We start from the raw sequence: 19,946 nt of genomic DNA, 5'->3' as shown, positions 1-19,946 counted from the left end.
ATATAGTAAGTCTGGTATAGATTCTGAGGAATTCTTGTGATAAACGCCCTGGTATAGAGGGCTGGGAGGCTGATGGGGCACTGGTGCTGAAAGGCTCTAAACAAAACTATCTGAATCTGATCAGTTCTACAGTAAATCTAACACTCTACCATCAAATGACATCAAAGGAGGATAGAATTACATAATGTAGTCTGTTTATCATAATAAAATGATAATGTGACCATTTTTATATACTAATAAGATAGTAACAGAATTTAGATTGCACTTCTGATGATAAGTTTTGTCAGAATATGATTTGCTCAAGGACATTCAGATTTAAAACAAAAATAAAGATGGCTTGAAGATTTCGTAAATAACATAAATACCTCCGTCAGCATCGTATCTTTAGAATTAGGCTGAAGATTGTGATGTTAGCTTGTCTCTATTCAGGGCTAGTCATGATCACATATGTGCTATTGGTGTAGAATGTAGACTGGGCTCGACTTTTCTGATTTCCAAGGATAACGTAGTTTATTTGGGGACCTCTTATATAAGGTTCATTAGTATAATTAGCAACTAACTATTACAACTACTATGGCTGAAAAAAAACAATGAAGGAATAATAATAAAAATAATTAATAGGTATTCCAAAAAGAAAGTACCAAAAAAAACAAAAAAAAAACAAAAAACCCACAAAATTGAATAAAAACCTTGGCGTGCTTTATGATATGAATTTTTATCTGGAAGAGACCATTTGACACTGGTTTGACACTTTGTTGCTTTTTTCAGAAATTGATGTTGGATACAGCAGTTACTCTAGCGGTATGGGTAGTGGTGACGATTACAGTATAGATGGTAGTGGCGACGGTAGCGGTGACGGGAGTGGGTCTGGAGACGGATGGACCGGTGACGACGAAGATGAGGGTCCACGTAGACCAAACAAAGGCCGAGGACATGGAAGAGGTCACGGTAATAAAGGATCGGGCAAGGACAAACCCCATATCGATGATAATTACTTTATTGGACCCGAATATGGTGTTGATAAGGACGACAGAAACGGATATAATCAACCACCACGAGAGACACCCCAAACACCCAGCGCAGCTGTAAGACAGACATCCGTATCATGGACATGTTTGTCAATAGTGATTATTGCAGTGATAAAAACAGTTATGCCATTCACACTTTGAAGATAATGGAGACTTTAGTCAAACAGAAAGAAAATTAAGTAGGAAGTTTTGCAGTGATATGATAAAAAGAAATTTGTGATTATCAAAAAAAGCTGTTCAAGTCCCGGTCTGATGGAAGCTTGGCAGGGATACATGTTTTATCTGAGCAGATCAGCAGACCTACCGGTACACTAGCCAATCATCTTTGTACATAGGATCATGTGATATATGCTGTGGACATGTGACACTGTCACCACTCAATATTGGTATTGTTGCCATGGAGATTGGAATTACCATTACACAACAATAATTGTTTTTTCTGTCGCAAAGGATCATCATATGTAAAAATATCACAATTCTGTGAGAGTCATTTTGTTACCAAAAAATTTCATCGGCCAGTTCATTTTGCAATGGTCTTTATATAGCACCCAAAATATATATACTATATATATAACACTCCTATATATATATCTTATCATTGTTAACATTGGTTACAAGGCAACAGGAAATAATGTCACAATATTTCTACCGGGCAAGTTAAAGTTCAGAAATATCTATCAACGTTGAGTGATTTCTGTAAAAGTAAGAAATTCATGTGTAAGCTATATCATAAATTATATATTCAGTAGTGTTGTTAACAGGCACAAAAGAATGATGTCACTTGCTGGCATGTAAAGTTAAGGATGTGACTTGTCAAAAGTTCTGCTTATTTCTGTTCTTCTGTCGTACAATACGCTGGTCCACAAAGAGCCACTGCACCAATAAGAACAAAATCTTTTACCTCTCAGAGTGAAGGAAGATGGCCAGCATGTGGCTAGTCATGTGACATAGTAACTCTGAATATAGAAAACAGATCATGTGACCTGTGTACCCTGGACATGTGATTTCTATAGCCCCTTGTGACTACTGAAGAACACTGAACATGTCCCATAGCTAACATTCTGGGTGAATGGAGAATTATGTGGGACACAGCAACGACAGGAAGGAGAAAAGGCAACATGGACGTGATATTATTTAATGTCAGGAGGCCTAATTTTACAGATTTGGCTTTCATGCCTGTTTGATAATTGAAATGCATATGTATATACAGGTAGATCTGGTCCTGAATAATGTCAAGGTCATTCAGTAGAACTCTTGCTTGTGAATCTGGTTCATAAAAATGCTTGGCATGTAGTGATCTCTTGCCATTTATAACAAGAGTTTTTGCTACCTTGATGCTGTAGAGGTTGTGGACCTTGACGACCAGATAGCCCTGGTTGCTAGGGGTGATGTTTACTGCTACTACTCTAAGTGCTAGCTGTGTTTATAAGGGTAAGTGTTATGGGGAAGGCGTCATATGATGATGACTGTAACTAGTAGGCTGTATATAGGGTGTTGTTCAAATCGTTTCTTTTGTGTGTATAATTTCATAACTATACCATTTGCCAAATTTTGTTTGTGTATTAAATTTCATATGTGTATAATTATCCTTATTTTAATTATTGATCAAACAATGATTTTGTTAATTATTATGTGTACATGTAAACTTACCAGTAACAATACTGATTTTATTTATGTAATTATAAAAAAAGCCTATAGGAAAACCGGTTGTCAAATACATCTTGTTTTGTTTTTGTATTTCTGCAAATTTTTTGATGATTTTTAATATGATATGAATTTAACCAGATTTTAGCCAAAAACAATATCTGTTTTTAAATTTCAAAACAATTTGTGATATTGAAATAAGATTTGTGATATAGAAGACCATTTAATGCCAGTGTTGCACCTTTCATACAAAATATCCGACAATCCGAATCATGTATTTGTCCAGAGGAGCGAAAAGGTTATAAAATAAAAACTTATTAAAAAGAACATTTTACATGAATGGAAGTAGTTTTCTTTTCTCTATCAAGTATGTCAAACAAAAGTATTCAGATTGATCCAATCAAAATTGATTTTGAACGACTATAAGCTAAGTGTTACAATGAATTTCAATGGATGTGATTTAATATTCCATCTCTGTAAGATAAAACTAATACATGCCCTCTGTAATAATACATTTCTGAAGTGTGAGATTATCAAACTGATTATAAGGCAAACATTTGAATATTCCCTTAATCATCTAATCACAATTAGCCAGAGACTACATCACCTTGGTAACCGCTAAGATCACCAGACCTTTAATTCTATTCCTTTTTTACATTGATGTTTGGTTAAGCATCACTTGATGAGGCTAAGAAGACATTATAACATTACCTCACAAATACATGGTCCAAATTCACAACTGAAATTTGTCAACTTTCCAGTACAAATTCACCAAATTTCTTCCTAAAATGGAATACGACCATGATATGGCCAGTACAGTGTGTTTATCTCCTATCCATGGTTTAAGGCCATATATATTTTATGTAGGGTGTATTCCGTTTGCATATTAAAGAGTTATCTCCCTTTATCGGTAGGTACTGATTTTGACATGTATTTGAGAGAGTGACATTACATTTTCAGAGAAAACGACACAAGTTGTGCTCACAATATAATGACATTGCCATCAATATATATCCACATGGGAGATAACTCTAATATCAAAATACGGAATAGGATCACGGGACATAACTCTAATATCCAAAGAGGGAATAGGATCAAAGGTCTGAATCGACTGTACATGTGTGGTATCATTCATAAGATTTTCCCTTTAGTTTCTCAATGAATTAGTACATAAGCTCAGGGTCTTTGAATTTTTCACTTTTGTTTTGAAAATACTTGGCCGATTTTGTTTCACAAATTTACCATTTTCAAAGGAACAATGCATTTATATATATATGTTACTATCCAGAGGGCGTGAAGCTGTTCAGTTGTAGAGACTTTGGTTGTCATTATTGTTTGTGACTCATCATATAGGTCCAGATGTAGAAATTGTGTTACTTTTGGTATTAGACCTTAAATCTGTCAGTTGCATGTGTTTATGTATCATGCATTAATGAAACGGATTTTCTGAGAAAATATGATTATAGTTGTTGAAACCAAGTTTTAAACAAACCAAAACATATATGAGAATTGATTTCAAATATTTGTTTTTGAAAATAATAATAAAAAATATCTCGCTATGACAACTGGATAGCTACAGCCACGCCGTTTCTATGACAAACTTATAGTGTGTTGGAGGTCATATTTCTATACTTGTATCGCGTTTGAGCTCAATTAAAAATATCTCAATGTTGTCGCTGATCAGTATCTTGTAATGAAAAATCTTTTCTGTGTGCCTGCGAAAGTAATAATGATAAATTGTTGTGAAATTCATCAATTATAAGAATCACGTTTATGAAATTCAAAAAGGCCGACAGAGTTTTCATTGGTCTGTGTGTGGCAGTGTATTTATCTAACTGATGAATTGATTCTGATTATTTTCAGATTGATGTGACATTTAAACAATGTTGTCCCTGTGAGGGTAATTATGATATACAGCATTCTAAGGTCAGAAATCCATCTTAGGGGTAATATATAGTGTAGATTTATAGGTACAAAGTCACAGGAATCATCTGTTGACTCCAGAGGTCATTGTCTTGGGAAATATGATGTTGAATAAATATGTTAGATTTGACATTCAGCCGTGCTGGCTTTACCGCATGCGGTTGTCATGTATGACCTTTTGCCACCGTGGCTTTCATTTATGACCTTTTGACCTCTGTGGCTGTCTTATGTGACCTTTTGCCCCCTGTGGCTGTCGTATATGACCCTTTGTCCCCTGTGGGTGTCGTATATGACCCTTTGCCCCCTGTGGGTGTCGTATATGACCTTTTGCCCCCTGTGGGTGTCGTATATGACCTATTGCCCCCTTTGGCTGTCGTATATGACCTTTGCCCCCTGTGGCTGTCGTATGTGACCTTTTGCCCCCTGTGACTGTCGTATATGACCCTTTGCCTCCTGTGGCTGTCGTATATGACCTTTTGCCCCCTATGGCTGTCGTATATGACCTTTTGCCCCCTGTGGCTGTTGTATATGACCTTTTGCCCCCTGTGGCTGTCGTATTATACCTTTTGCCCCCTGTGGCTGTCGTATATGACCTTTTGCCCCCTATGGCTGTCGTATATGACCTTTTGCCCCCTGTGGCTGTTGTATATGACCTTTTGCCCCCTGTGGCTGTCGTATTATACCTTTTGCCCCCTGTTGCTGTCTTTTCCTGGGTGTCTATCGTGATCTGACACCAGTTTAATTTAGTTTGAAACTGCTTTTGATAAAATGTTTTTTTTAAAAAGGAAACAAATTATTTTGAATTAATTTTTCTGTTCAAATTTGAAAGTTTTTGTTACTAAAGTTTTATTTTGATGCCTTGCTTCCAGGGTGGGAATGTTTTCCTTAAATTTGTGGGTTTTTAGGTTGTTAGTAGCTGCATTGCTTTCAGTAAAACATTGTGTAGTCTATATCTGTAAATATCAAAGGTTGTTTATTCTGTGGAATCGGACGATGATTTAACAGGGGTATTATAGTGCAAAAATGATTTAATTTTCCGTTTATATTCCTTCCGATATTTGCCCAGTCAGCATTGAGTTGGTTTTCAGTTCAGAAATCATGTTGGTCGTATTTGTGTTTGTCATTAATTATTATTATTATTATTATTATGCCCATGAGGCGTGTTAGTGATTTGTTTTTATTGAAAGATATTTTACTGACTTTTGAATTAATGATTGTATTTGTTCATTATTCAGTTGCACCTACATATACACATCATGTATAGATTTCTATCATATACCATGAACAGTTGTACACCACAAAATTTGAAGACATCGAGTTATTTAGTAATTTTAAGAAATTTATTTCAAATTTATGAGAAGTTTATGAAAGCAATATTTTTTTATTTTGAACACGGATTTTGTTGTTTTTACAATTTTTTTTTTTTAAACTTTAAAATAAAAGCATGGCAAGCTTTCGTGTGTGTTGTTTGTCGTGTGTGTTCAATGAATGTATGGTTGTCTTTGTGGATATATTTTTCCAAGCTTTCTAGATATTTATAATCAAAATGATGTATGAAAACATATCGTTGAGAGTCGAGCACAAGTTCTATCTAGGTGCCACTTTACTGTAATTGTATTTACGTGTTCATGTTTTCAGCTAAATGCAGATAAATATGGTGATCCGAGTTTTTGTACATTTTTTTTTCAATGCATCCACATTTATTCATTTCAGTATCGACATAATCATATCTTTGTACAGGGGATGCCTTGACGATGTGTAGCTTGTGTAAAACATTTATCATTTTGGAATTCTTAGATCCTGTTTGGTTTAAATTAAATCTGCTTCACTTTTATACCTCTAAATTATCTTAGTTACCTCCCTTGATAGATTGTATACTATTTTGTATGTCAATCTAATTAATCTGATTTCATAATGCCACTAGATGATTATGGCACAAAAAATTATGTAACATACTCCCTTAGTGTAATTTGTGGATTTTGTTTGAATTTTTCAGTATTTCAAAAAAAATATGTTTCCATTCTAAATCTTAAATTTGGTACAAAATGTTTTTTACTGTGTTTTGGCTTCAGCAGAAATCTTGAATTGAGAAACTATTTATTGTATTTAACCAATAGAATTATAAAGAATTTTGACTGTGATAGTTATCTGTAGATAGAAACCTACTTTGAGATGTCCCCCTTAGAATAAACAGATTTCAAGATGCCCCCTGTACTATCATCCATAGCTGTCATGATTAGTCACATCAGAAATACATGTTACTGTAACTCTATGCTCCTCCGATAGATTTCATAATACGAGGAAATTATTTTATTGAAATAAAAATTTATACACTGTCATAAAGTTGTTGTGTTGTGATTTTAATTGCATTTTGATTTCAGAATAAAAAGTCTGTGCAGTTTCATATTGAAACTTCAGGCTCAATATTTTGTCAAAATCATTTATCACACTTCCAAAGAGGATTAAAGGAAAAACTATTGAAAGATCAGAATGTCTGGATGCTATCTTTATTAGAAAGGATTTCTGTGATAAATTTGATATAAATGCAATCATGGAGAAACCAGGAAAGCTATTTATCTACGATAGTGAGTGGATGTGGTATATGGCACGAGTACCACATTTCTACACTGTGAATTACACATGTCCCTAGATCACTCAGTGTTGATTTTCTATTTTCTATTTCAAAGATCTGTTAAAGAGGACGGCTATGAAATAAAAGTTTTTGTTAGCTATTATTTAGGGATATCGACCAAATCCATATATAAATTGTACTCTTGATGGCTTCAGTCACAGCAATTTGTTAAAGTAGAAGCAAGAGTTATCTTCTCCTTGGAGCAGGAGTTATCTACCCTTGAAAACAAGAGTTTTTGGTACAGATGTATGATATATTACTTGTATGTCATCATTATGCCTGCAGATATTATGTTAACATAACCTAAACAAACAAACATGCAACTCCTGAAGAACAGGTCTGTGTAAGCGAGGAAATAACACTACTCTGATTGTATCATCTTACAAAGAAAATATATAGTACCAGTTAAAGTTTTCATTAATTACACAGTGAATCTAGTATCCTCATTGATTATGGAATCTGAATAAAAAGTCAATCTGAAGCTTAAAGACATCATGTACATGGTCATTTGGTTTGTGAACAAAGAAAGATAACTCTGATACGAAAAAAATAATGAAGTCTTGGTCACCGTAAAAAAGAATCGATTATTTCGGTTAACATCTACAATTTATATGAATGTAGCATTGTTTTTGCCAATTACAATTATCTAGTGATATTAAGGCTGAATCTGGTTCGTTATAAACAAGGCATAGGCCTAATAATATGCCAACACAAAATTTCTGTTCTAAGGGAAGTAACTCTCACTAAACATGACATCTTTTGGAATTATTTCCATGTTCAGGAATAGTCGCTAAACCTGCCTATATTATAAGGCTTTTTAAAATATTTTTTGGCCTACTATATAAGGCAAAAACAAAAGCCTTAGTATATGTGCAGGTTTAGCAGATTATCACTGAACATAGAAAATGATCACAAAGTAGTCATTTTGGAAAAATAGAAATTATTGATAAACAAAATACTGATAAACGCGTTCAACAACCATTGATTGCTCCAATGCTTCAAGGTTTAAAAATTAAATGTACCTTCTGATCAAATTTTTGTTCCTGTTCAATCTTGGAATTACCCTCTCCAGGGAAAGTACAATTTAACAGTCATAACAATGTGATAGAGATGTATAGAAAACACGAATCTGTGTTCAAAGTTATTTTATATTTTATTTAGTATTAATGCATAATTATATACGTATCACAATAGGCCTTAAGGACAAAGCATTAGGTTTATGGGGTATACAATTTTTTTATTAAAACAACTTTCTCTCTCTTTAATAATTTGCTGTCAATTAACCATAATTTGCCTCATTTCCTAAAATTTGTTTTATTTAATTATCAAAAAGAACAAGAACTAAAAAAAAAAAAAAAAAAAAATTTTGAAATAACAAAAGCCCCTTCCCGCCCCCCTCGACCTTGTAAAATCTTTTATAAAAAAAAGCGAAAAAAAAAATAAGTATCTTTTACAACCTTTGTCAATATTTGGTAAAGTATATGAGCAATCTTGTAATTCAGATGAACAATTTTCAAACCTCTTTCTTCCAATCAAATCTTTTCGATAACTCGTTGCCCTCCAACCTGCCGATTCCCATTCTCCTGATCCCCACCCAATGCAATGTCCTAAAGGTGCGGCCAATGGAAGCAGACACAAATATATAATATATTATACAGAGTAATGAGAGATGATATTAACAAATAGATATGCACCAGAAATCAGTCGGTCGTGTAGCAGACCAAACACCAGGCATGGTTACATACAACCATACATATATAGCATATGTATATATACATAGAATTGTCAAACTATACACATCAATGTAACTAAAAGACAGCTACATCTCAACTAAAAGTGTACAACTCGGTGTGATCAGGTCTAATATACACAACATAATAATTTAATAACAAACCATATATAATCACACATTATCAGTGATATAGGTAAAACCGTGCTTCAATCCAGGTAAACGGGCACACCATCCGTTATAATCATCTACCTTATAGGTAAATAGTGTACTAACGATTCTATAACCTAATCAGATCCATTTGATTCACACAGCTATCGAAATGAAACTGAGTATACTTATTGCATGTTAGATTAATATTGCTAACTGTATGAAAGAGATAGGAGCATGAATTCCTTCAAGTTGACATATGACCTTTACAAATGAACTATGATCTATAATGACCTTTGAAAAAACTGACCTTTTCTGTTTATGTCTATGTATATAAAATTTCATTTTCCTGAACACTAGTTTCTTTGACAACACTAGTTTCCTTGACAACAGAGTCGCTGCTTTAATGTAAAAATAGTAGTTTGGTTTCTATGGATACTGGACTGTAGGTATACAACCAAATACCTGTATTGACAAAGAAATGTAAATGTAGGTATACAATGAATTGTTTTACATGGATTTTTATAGCAGGAGACATGAGATGAAATAACATAAAATCATTGTCTTCAATATACATGTAGCTTTAGTGCAACCAAACTTAATTCAACCTTTTATTTTGTTCAACTTTTGACCTTGCATATCTATATATACCCATATAAATTCACATGGCTCTTGCTCATTCCAAAGATATTTTGATATTCTTGACATACTTCCTAGTGTTTGTGACATTCAGATATAATATAACTTACTTTTAAAAATGTATAAGCCTCTATATGTTGAAGGCTATTAATTAAAATAATTTCTAAGACGGATTTTATAATGACCCCATACAACTCAATTTATAAAAACATAGTACACATTTCAACCTACTTATTATTCATATCAAAAACATACTAATGAATATTCACACCCTAATAAGTGATCATGAATATTCATATTGCTGATGCTCTAGATCTGATTACATTTGTTCTGTTTGAAATATGATGTTAGAGTTAAATTTGTACCGAGATATTTTCAAATATCTGTAAATCTTTATATAACATATCAAAATCATACATTGAATACAATCTCATGTTTCCATCTTTCAAATTAAAAAAATAGCAAGAACTAATACTTCTAAATCTTATACAAAAAGGAAGTCATTTTCATAAATTATTACCATCATGCATTGGGTACAGTACATTTTGTGTGTTTAAAGAAATACTTAACAGTGTGAAATGACTTTATTTTTCTTGAATATGATAAATTTAATTACAATAGTAAAACTCCTTCAACCTTCAAGAGCATAAAAATGAATTATGATCAAATCACATACATTTACATGAAATGAATATTTAAAGTAATATATGAAGCTTGCATAAATTGTTATCAAAGTACTGAAAGTACTGAAGTATAAGACAGATCTATGACCTACATAACAAACACAAAATACATCACCGGAACAACATGGTGGACTGGATATTCGTATCAAACCAATATTAATAACATCTCTGTTAGGACAATCAATTTCCAAATACAACAGCTGTTAAACGTTTCCGAACCAAAAACCATATAATTCACAGAGAACTCACACATATATTTGTTGTTGTCAGGCATCAACATTGTCACCATCGCCAGACTAAGAACCAATATGTCATGAAAACCGACTTTCATAATTCATTTCCATGTAAGTCATGAAATAGTAAGAAATTCAAACTTGGAAAAACCAGTTTGAACAAAAGAATTGACAATTTAGAAAATACCAAATAGATAAAAGAAATTTTTGTCTTTATATTGTAGCTACAGTTATTCCATAACCAATGGTTAAAATTACATATGACATTTTTTTCAGCTCCGATTAATGCAACAAATCACGCAAGCTTCAAAGTTTGTCTTTTAGAAAAAAGGCACATCAAATACACAAGGCTGAAACATTACACACACACAGATCAATAATGCCATAATGACTTTCCTCAAGGGCAAATCTATCTTAAGGACAAATTGAAGTCAAAGACACATCTCTGTCAAGAACAAGAAAAAGCATCCTAAAAGATAAATATGATTATTTTTCTCAAGGACAAATTTCTATTAAGGACAAATACATCCAAGGATAAGTAATTAGCAATCACATACTCAACACATCAAGCGACCTTTAAATGCTTGTATGGAAAATAAACATCATCTTTTTACATTTATATATTACCCTTAAAATTCTAAAGATGAAATCATACATGCAGCAGCCTCTGCCTGAATGAGGTGCCAGTGCAGATTTCGGGCCTGTGAGTAGGGGCCTGAGAGATATTTAGTTGATGGAAGACATTTTTCTATAAAACACTTGAGTTTAATTCGTTCAGATACTAGTGAGACAAATATGAGAATTTTTACAGAAATGTATAACTGGGCAGTTCTATAATGCAGACAATTAGCAAAGCATGGTACAGTTTGAGTGCTTTACCTGTGTAAATATTAGATACTAAAGGAACAATCCGACCAGGCTTAAAGAAAGCAAACCTGTTCTACTTATCGTGAAACAGGTACTACAGCATCATATCAAAATGGAAGGCAACTTAATCTAAATGAAAACCAGGGGAGGTAACTGCATCTAGGTGACACCAGGGGAGGTAACTACATCTAGGTGACACCAGGGGAGGTAACTACATCTAGGAGATAAAAAATTAGAATTTTTTTTTTCTATCATATTGACTGAGTAATTTAGGTTAAACATTTTATGGTATACTGGTATTATAATTCATAAGTTGGAAATAAGACATGTGCAGCAAATTATATACAACATATAAAACAGAATTTGAATTTCAAACTAATTTCAGAGAAATTTTGATTTTCTGCTTGTACATACATACAATAAAAGATATTGATAAATAAATGTGTGTGGAAGCAATGAACTCTTGAAAGAAAGGAACTCAGAGCAAACCAAAAGATTACAGTGTACCGAGTAGGTTATCTGTTTTAACAAGAACAGCAAGAACACATTTTGTCATTCGCATATTCTAAAACAGAAAAAGGGAAACAGGGAAACTTGGAATTTTTTAAGAAATTTTGCCCGGAAATAAATTGCTGTAAAAAGTTTTAGAGTTTTATCAAGTTTATGACATAATAGTAAATAAAACGTAACAAGAATAACAAAAGGTGCCTTCCATAAAATTCGGGAGTTCGGCATCACATTTAGCTATAGGTGCGCAAGGGAATACATCCTTTCAGACATGAACTATCAGATTCTGTAAGACAAATTTGACATATCTTAGTTCCATCCATACATATATAACACCACTGAGTTTCAAGCTAACAACATTTGCAAAACAATAAAGCCAGGTACAGAATACAACACCGAATAATAGCTTTAATATGTTTTCAAATCCTGTTACCATGACAACTACACCTTAACTCTAGTATACAGATGTATTCATTCATTCCATTGGTTAGTTCTGTTAGTAATCTACAATCTGATTGGCTAAATCAAAACATTTATGTTCATTCTATTACTTGATAGTCTTTCTGACAGATGTGTGTCTGTGAATTTCCTTTTCTGACTTCGCAAATTTGATTACTTTTTCTAATTATCAAAGACGTTATTGTCCTTTTTTTCACCTCTGTATTTCCGTTGTACAGCTCTAAGCATTTATTGAAAGAGCTTATGTAAGTACTTCTCCTTTTTTAACAGATATGTTGCATCTAGGAAATGTATCGAGATCCTCTAATTCATCGAACACACGACTTTCAAAAATTGGTCAAAATGTTTGATTGGAATAAGTTCTGTGTGATGAATGAAATCAAGATGAACTTGACCCTCGACGACCTTTCTTGTCATGGTAACAGATCCTTAGTCATGCGGAACTGGTGCTTGACGTTGTACTGACAATGTTAAATACAGTCATGGATCCACGCTGCGACAGTGACCCTGCTTCTGTGGAGGTCAGGATCTGAAAAGGTCAGAGGTCATAAGGTAATTTCAAACCCAAATGGAAAAAAATGATTCAATGTAACTGCACAGCTAATTTCTTACTTAATTTTGGTCTTAAAGTTAGTGTGTTGATATCAAAACTCTGTATATTGCTAGGATTTCTGATCAATACACTTCCAACTTTTATAGCTATACAGATTGTGTATTGTTTGTCTATTTCCGACAGACAATTATTGTTTTACAAATTTCTGTGTCAAACAAAATATCTTCCATTATTACAGCTACAGTATGTATTAAATGTAATCAGCAGACAAAAGATTTTAATTCTATTACACTTCTTTTAACTAGCCTTAATCTTCATGACCTTATCGCCTAGCTACAATTCCCTGTCTGCACATCTATATATGACACCCACATTCACAATAACCTATAAAGTGTAGTTTTACATCTAGCTGCAATATTGTAGCTCAAAAGACTTTTAGACAGAAAATGGTGTCGTCTTTAGAGCTATAATTGGTGCCTATTACTGCTAATGGAGCAAAATAATTATTATGCAAACCATTATAAAACATTTGCTTACATTTTATCGTACTTGTTTGATATCGCTTACTTACTAGGCAATAAAACTGAACCGCATGAAATATCAAATTCTTATCGAGGCATTATTATTTTTACATATTACATATGAAGGTCTTTCTGAATGGAATTTATACGGCAAGTCCACAAATTGTGAATTTGATGTCATGTGAGCTGTACGGTAGATTAGAATTTAAAATTAAGAATGGTAGTTATGTTTGTTTTGGACAGAAATAATAATAAGTAAATGCATGTATACGCATAAATTAATCGGAAACCTACTAAAAAGTATGAAAAACTATGCCAGATTGATTTTCGGAGGCAGTGCTCCACTACGACACATAGGGACCAATACGTACATGGCCGAAAGGTATAGTAGGCCAGGTATGTATATTTGTTCTATTTTACATCCTGACCAGACAATCACACAAAATATAAACCTAACTCGTAATAGACATAACTGCCTGTACATGCCTAAGAGTATGTAATTGCACATACATGCTCTGTGCTCTGCTAAAACAGAAGAAGATGCTGCGCATTCCAAGTACAGCTAAAACTAACTGTTAGTTGTACAAAACCACTGAATACTTATTTGAAATGGAGTTAGTCAATAACCCAATACAGTGTGGATCTGGGTGACTTGACTATTTTTCTACATTTTAATCCAAACCAAATTGTATTACAATATCAAATAAAAGGTCCATCCATCAGCCCAGTGTTGAAAAATGCATATTAACAGCTGTTGATATTGGACCTCTTGGATATTTAAGTTTTCTCCAAATATATAAACAGCTGACCTTATTAGATAAACTGCAACAATGCCATCCAACAATGTCAATTTGAGTTTTCATCTCAAGTGACCTAAATTTTTAGACCTTATGATAGCAATCTATCTTCATTATCATATCTCTAATCTATTTCACATCATTCAAAACACAAATGCACTCCAATCAATTAATAATGCCATAATTCATGTACCAATTCTACAAGTAATGCATATCAGGTAACATGAAGCCTAATATACACATTTTTACCATCTCTTTTTTCTATGTATTCTTAATTCAAATTTCCTGCACCCAAAACAAGATTTTTAAGATTCAGAAAATAATATATGGTAATGGAGAAAGAGCACCTGTTAGAAAACTAATTAAACAATTAACATACAGTTATAACAGACTGCGAGTTAATGGAAATCACAGTGAACATAATTAAAACACAAAGTTAAACAATAAATAAACAATGATGTAGACAGGAAATGAAAGTTAATTACTAAAGAATTGTATAAAATCCAGTAAGAAAATATACAACAAATAAACAAACTCACAAATTAACAAGTTTTGACTAAAGTCTAATATAGATATTGAGCCCACTAGTAAATACTGTGTACATGTATATGTATGCCTGTGGGATGTGTTTGAAGCTTAACAATATTAGATTAAGAGAATACTTAGAAAGTGCAGAACATTGTGGGGTTACATGTCTAGCAAACATTTCAAAATCTTAATAAAACCAGAAACGTCTGGTTGAATATAAATCCTATTGCGCCCAGATGATGATACAGCATGGCTACAGCATAGCTATCATACATAGGTAAATATATATAGTACATATGGTGGAAATCTTTAATCACATAATCAATTTAAGATTAATGAAATTTTATCTATTACTTACAAATTCAATAAATTTCTAAATGTTGTCTACATGGTGACAAAATGCAAAATGCATGACTATATTTCAGCAGCTTCCATCTTGCTTAGACTAATCTTATTTTACAATACATTATCCTGAAAAGTAAATGTATTAAATGTGCAGTTGAAGCAAATCCGTGAATACTGTGCTGTGCTTTGATTTTTCACATTTGTCTCAGAACAATAATACAAGGGTATATATTTCACTCAACACTGGAACAAATAAAAAGGGTGTTTATTTTCCCCAACACCCTAAACAAATCAAGGCTTTTTTTCACCTACTGTTATATCATATTATTTATTTTTTTCTTTTTAATTTCTTTTTTTTTTTCAGTCTTGTTTTTTCCGTTTTGAACAGAAAGAAAGTTAACCTAAAATTCAATGATATAGACAAGCCACAGCACAGTAAATAATACAAGATGGCGTCTGTTAGTATATAACACACAAAGGAGAGAAAACCTCCAATACTGTCTACGTATACAGTCTCTCACCTCTTCGGTATAGTACCATTACTACTTAGCAACTGAAATGGGCCAACAACATTCACAATCAAACCAAGGCTACACAAACTTACAGAAAATTCATTCATTGATTTTTGAAAATGAATGATTTTTTTTTTTTTGAAAATAAGCTTGATATAGACTCTACAAGTTTTCATATTGCAAGTTAAGCTTATTGCAAAGTTATTGTCAAAATTATCTTTCATTCGTAAATAAAGTACATATCACAGTTGCGATATTTGAAGAAACTTCTTGATTATTTTCTATGTACATGTATACAGAGATAAATAAAATTAAAGTCCCAAGTAAGTAAAAGTCTTATCTTTTTATCATGCATATACTTGAAAAAAGGATTGCGTGTTGATTTTAATAATTCAGAAAAGAGGAGAAAGCTATTATTATAATGCATTTATTATGCAACTGAAAAAGAGACTTAAAGAAAAATAACAGTCAATTATGAAGCTCCAAATCAAAGCAGAAATTTCAGAAAACATTTATCACTTCATAAATTACCTTTTCTCCGAATAACTCAGAGAGCTTTGTGACAATTTCCTGGAAACCAGCACAGAGAGATTCATGGTACTCCTTCTGTTCCGTAGTTATCAAGGTCATGTTAAGGTCAAGGGCATCATTACACACACAAACAAACTCCCTGTGGGGGAAAAGTTCAAAGGTCAAATAATGTCATTAAGTGACAGCAACAGCAGAATGATTGAAGAAATACAGGAAACAATAGGTTGTATAAGCTGAACACACAGCTAAACCAGAATATTTTGCTTTTCTTTCATGGAATTTGATTTGAGATTCATCTTGGGAAGTATTGGAAACTCTTTTCCCAATTTCAAAATTGAAATACATATATCATAAACTGTAAGTCTTACATTAAGATGTACTCAATATATTAATAGATTATATGATAATGATTTCCATGGAAACATTAATACATACCTAAAGACCTCCTTAAGTGAGTCGACATGTTCAATAGGGAAGGCTGTGATCTTGTCTTTACCAAGGAAGGCCTGGGCATACGCTAACGGCCCCGCATTTACCTGTAACCAAGGGGTAACACCATTCATGTTAACAGGATTGTGAACGTCAACTTAACAGATAGGGTAGATCCCAATAATAAAATGGATGACTAGATAGCTGAGTCATATTCTTAAAACATGTAACATATCAAGGTCATTTTCCTTTTTGCTTTCTTTGTGACATAAATGGTTTTTTCTATTGTAACCAGATAAGTAATATCTTACCTGAGCACTAACGCTGCCCTGAAGACGAAGTTGGAGTTTTTTGGAGTCGGGCCGTGACAAGTTGACGACTTCCTTCATGTCGAGGACTTTAGCCTGCATCTGATCGATGGCGACCTCTATGGGCGTGAGCACCATTTCCTTACGATCCACAATCTCTATCCTCTTCTTTACAAACGGGAATGCATGGGAGGCTAGTAGAAACACAGAATAATTAGTGCTTGATGCATAGGCATTGGTGTAAGAAATTTTATTCATGAAGATAATCTATTCTCTTACCCTGGACCAGTGTGAGATATTCTTTTTTTTCATACCTACAGGTGTAATACACTGGCTGCTCTAGTGCAATACACTCATGTTGCCTGAGGCTCTGTTACAGAGATATACTATCCTCAGGATCACAAAATCCTCAGCAAGCTTCCAGTTTCATAAACTTTTGTGAAAATCGGGTAGAATATCCTTATCCCTCAATTCTACATATGAAAGAGACTTATAATCTAACACAAGAAAGACAAAGGTAAGGAATAAAGAACCCATTACTCTAAGGTAAGGAATAAAGAACCCATTACTCTACTGTTACACATTGATCAACAAGAGGGGAGATAACTGTCCCCAGACAATAATAACTTACTTGTGAGTATGGTCCTCCGTTTACATTGCTCATTGATTTCACCGTGAGCTTTCCCATTCTTCGTGAATGGGGTCTCAAACATAAAACGTTTTATATTATTGTTCTTTTCAAATTCTGTCACTCGACGCTGTAGCTCCTTTTCCTCAAAATATGGAGTCACATGAATGACCTGGATGTAGGCAAACTTGGTGTCCAGCTCAGCTGGGTTTACCTGTGATAAGACATAAATAAGTTGATAAGACATAAATATATACATATTGATCATGAAATATACTGAATAGCTGGTTAATTTCATAGGTCAATATGTTCGCAAATTTGGACTAAAAAAACGAGAAAATTCAATTTCAGCAGAATTTTTCAATTTGGCTATAGGAGTACATAAAATTCACATCTCAATTTTTCACAGATCAGAATCTCAAGATCACACCAATGTCCCAAGAAACCACAAAAATATCAACCCCCATAAACAGCCCACTATACAGTTTCATAGTTAACACAGTTGTGCAATATCTTGTCATGCCGCTCTGACAGCATAAACAAGTGATGTCACAAGATTGCTTTGTCTTTTGTCAGTGAATACCAGCAAGGAAATTATCGCAAATATCATTGAAAGAGAATTGTCAATTGAATTCTATAAACAGAAGTTTCTCTGAGAAATGGAATCTTAAAACTTTTAAATGTTAATTTGAATGTGTGTATCTAAATTATGGTAGACACGACTTTGGACTATAATCTTCATCAAATATCTTTTAACACATTGGCTCACCTTTTTGGAATCTTTAATTAATTTCACATTGTCACGTCCATATTTCTCTCCGTACATTTTCTCGAGACGTTCACAAATCTCAGCCAGACTGGTGACTTTAGGTTCTTTGTACAGATATTCTTTACCATCTTCTTCATCAAAGAATGACTGTAACAGGTGAGTCAAAATACTCATTAAAACTTTAATGGACAGAGGCACATATAAAATTTGTTAGGTCATTAAAACTCTATTGGAGCATTAAAATTTTGGTAAACAGTGACACATATAAGTTTCTTAGGCCATTAGGGTTAAGAACTTACCTGGCCGTAGAAGGCTACCCTGAAGTACTTTCCGAGGAGTCGTTTTCCAGATGCTGTCACCTCCACCACCTTACTGTAGGCATGAGCCAGATTGGAATACCCTGTTGACAGACGCTGGAAAGAGAAACCAAATCACATTCAATATAAACAAGCAAATTCGTGGAGTTTCCATCCCCCGCATTCAAGACATACTGTAGGTAAACATTATTGAGGTTAGGTTTAACCTTGGTTGAAACATGAAAAAATAAACTGAAGTCTTATTCGGAAGGAAGATGTATAAAATAAAGTTCGCTGAAAGTGACAATTAAACTTGGTTGAGCTCTTAAGGCATTTAACTTCAATACTAAGTTTTAAGAAAATCGGTTTACATTTGTTACAATTATTGCACAGGGAATGGCAGAATTTTAGTACATCAAAGGGCTATAACTCCACTACATAATGTTGGCCAAAAGTGGCAATCGAACTTGGCCAAGCCCTCAAGGCTTTTGACCTTGTTACCAAGTTTGAAGAAAATCAGTTTATATTTATTACAGTTAATGTACAGAAGTGGCAGAAAATGACTTTTTTTTATTAAATCAAAGGGCCATAACTCTGTTAATTAAGATCTGCCAAAAATGGCCATCGAACTTGGCTAAGCCCTTAAGGCATTTAACCTTGTCACAAAGTTTGAAGAAAATCGGTTTATATTTGTTCCATGATTGCACGGAAACAAAGTGTTACAGACATACAGACAGACAGATAGACAGACAAATCCAAATTAATATCCCCCGAAAGCGAGGGATAAAAAAATATTTACACATAATACACTATACCACTGTAAACCAACACTATACCACTGTATACTTTTTTCACTCATGATTAAATTTTGCTTATTTCAAGGATATTAAGAAATAAAAAATAATTCAGACATAGGTTAAGTAAATCCATAAAAGACAACATTACATCAGTGTGAAAACTTCCTTAAACATGAAAAGATGAAATGAAGTCACCTGAAGGACATGCCAGGTGTTTTAGGTCATGAACAAAAGAGGAGAAACATTACCAACAATCATCAGCCAGTGACAGTTTTAACCCATTATGACCATTCTTTACCTCATAGTCGCGTGAATATTCATAGATTGGAATGATTAGTCGGTAGATTTCCCCGAGGATTTCGTATCTCTCCGCCTGCTCCATGGCCTGTGCTGCCTGTTCTAGGAACTGAACCATTGTCTCCTGGGGAGGAAACACAG

At 33.4% G+C, this 19,946-nt stretch overlaps 3 protein-coding genes across 3 annotated transcripts in view; 1 reads left to right on the top strand and 2 right to left on the bottom strand.

Annotated features, from left to right (window-relative positions):
- The window catches only part of LOC138307598 (glypican-6-like), a 77,194-nt gene extending 70,256 nt beyond the window's left edge, over window positions 1-6,938 (top strand). Inside the window, exon 8 of the mRNA XM_069248400.1 lies at window positions 769-6,938. Within this exon, the coding sequence (XP_069104501.1) occupies window positions 769-1,169 (401 nt within the window). The 3' untranslated portion in view covers window positions 1,170-6,938. The remainder of the gene's footprint in view (window positions 1-768) is intronic.
- LOC138307022 (ribosome-binding protein 1-like) lies at window positions 4,789-8,806 on the bottom strand. The gene is made up of 2 exons (XM_069247648.1): window positions 8,747-8,806; window positions 4,789-5,322 (listed from the first exon to the last, which is right to left on the bottom strand). Exons 1-2 carry the CDS (start codon window positions 8,804-8,806, stop codon window positions 4,789-4,791), a joined length of 594 nt encoding a protein of 197 aa, XP_069103749.1.
- Window positions 8,362-19,946, bottom strand: part of LOC138307289 (dedicator of cytokinesis protein 9-like) — a 74,647-nt gene continuing 63,062 nt past the window's right edge. Inside the window, exons 44-52 of the mRNA XM_069247942.1 lie at window positions 19,807-19,929; window positions 18,715-18,828; window positions 18,416-18,562; window positions 17,650-17,860; window positions 17,022-17,212; window positions 16,717-16,817; window positions 16,282-16,420; window positions 15,760-15,791; window positions 8,362-13,023 (exon numbers count right to left, since the gene is read on the bottom strand). Coding sequence (XP_069104043.1) covers window positions 13,017-13,023; window positions 15,760-15,791; window positions 16,282-16,420; window positions 16,717-16,817; window positions 17,022-17,212; window positions 17,650-17,860; window positions 18,416-18,562; window positions 18,715-18,828; window positions 19,807-19,929 — 1,065 coding nt within the window. The 3' untranslated portion in view covers window positions 8,362-13,016. The remainder of the gene's footprint in view (window positions 13,024-15,759; window positions 15,792-16,281; window positions 16,421-16,716; window positions 16,818-17,021; window positions 17,213-17,649; window positions 17,861-18,415; window positions 18,563-18,714; window positions 18,829-19,806; window positions 19,930-19,946) is intronic.

The sequence above is a fragment of the Argopecten irradians genome, chromosome 14, assembly GCF_041381155.1.
Source record: "Argopecten irradians isolate NY chromosome 14, Ai_NY, whole genome shotgun sequence".
Taxonomy (NCBI): Eukaryota; Metazoa; Mollusca; class Bivalvia; order Pectinida; family Pectinidae; genus Argopecten; species Argopecten irradians.
This window is presented reverse-complemented; position numbering and strand designations above follow the sequence as displayed.

Coding starts and splice junctions, on each gene's coding strand:
- LOC138307022 (XM_069247648.1), bottom strand. CDS start 8,806: ATGGGAATCGGCAGGTTGGAGGGCAACGAGTTATCGAAAAGATTTGAT. Junction 5,323..8,746: donor GATTTGATTGGAAGAAAGAG/GTTTGAAAATTG, acceptor AACTGGTGTCAG/ATCACGATAGACACCCAGGA.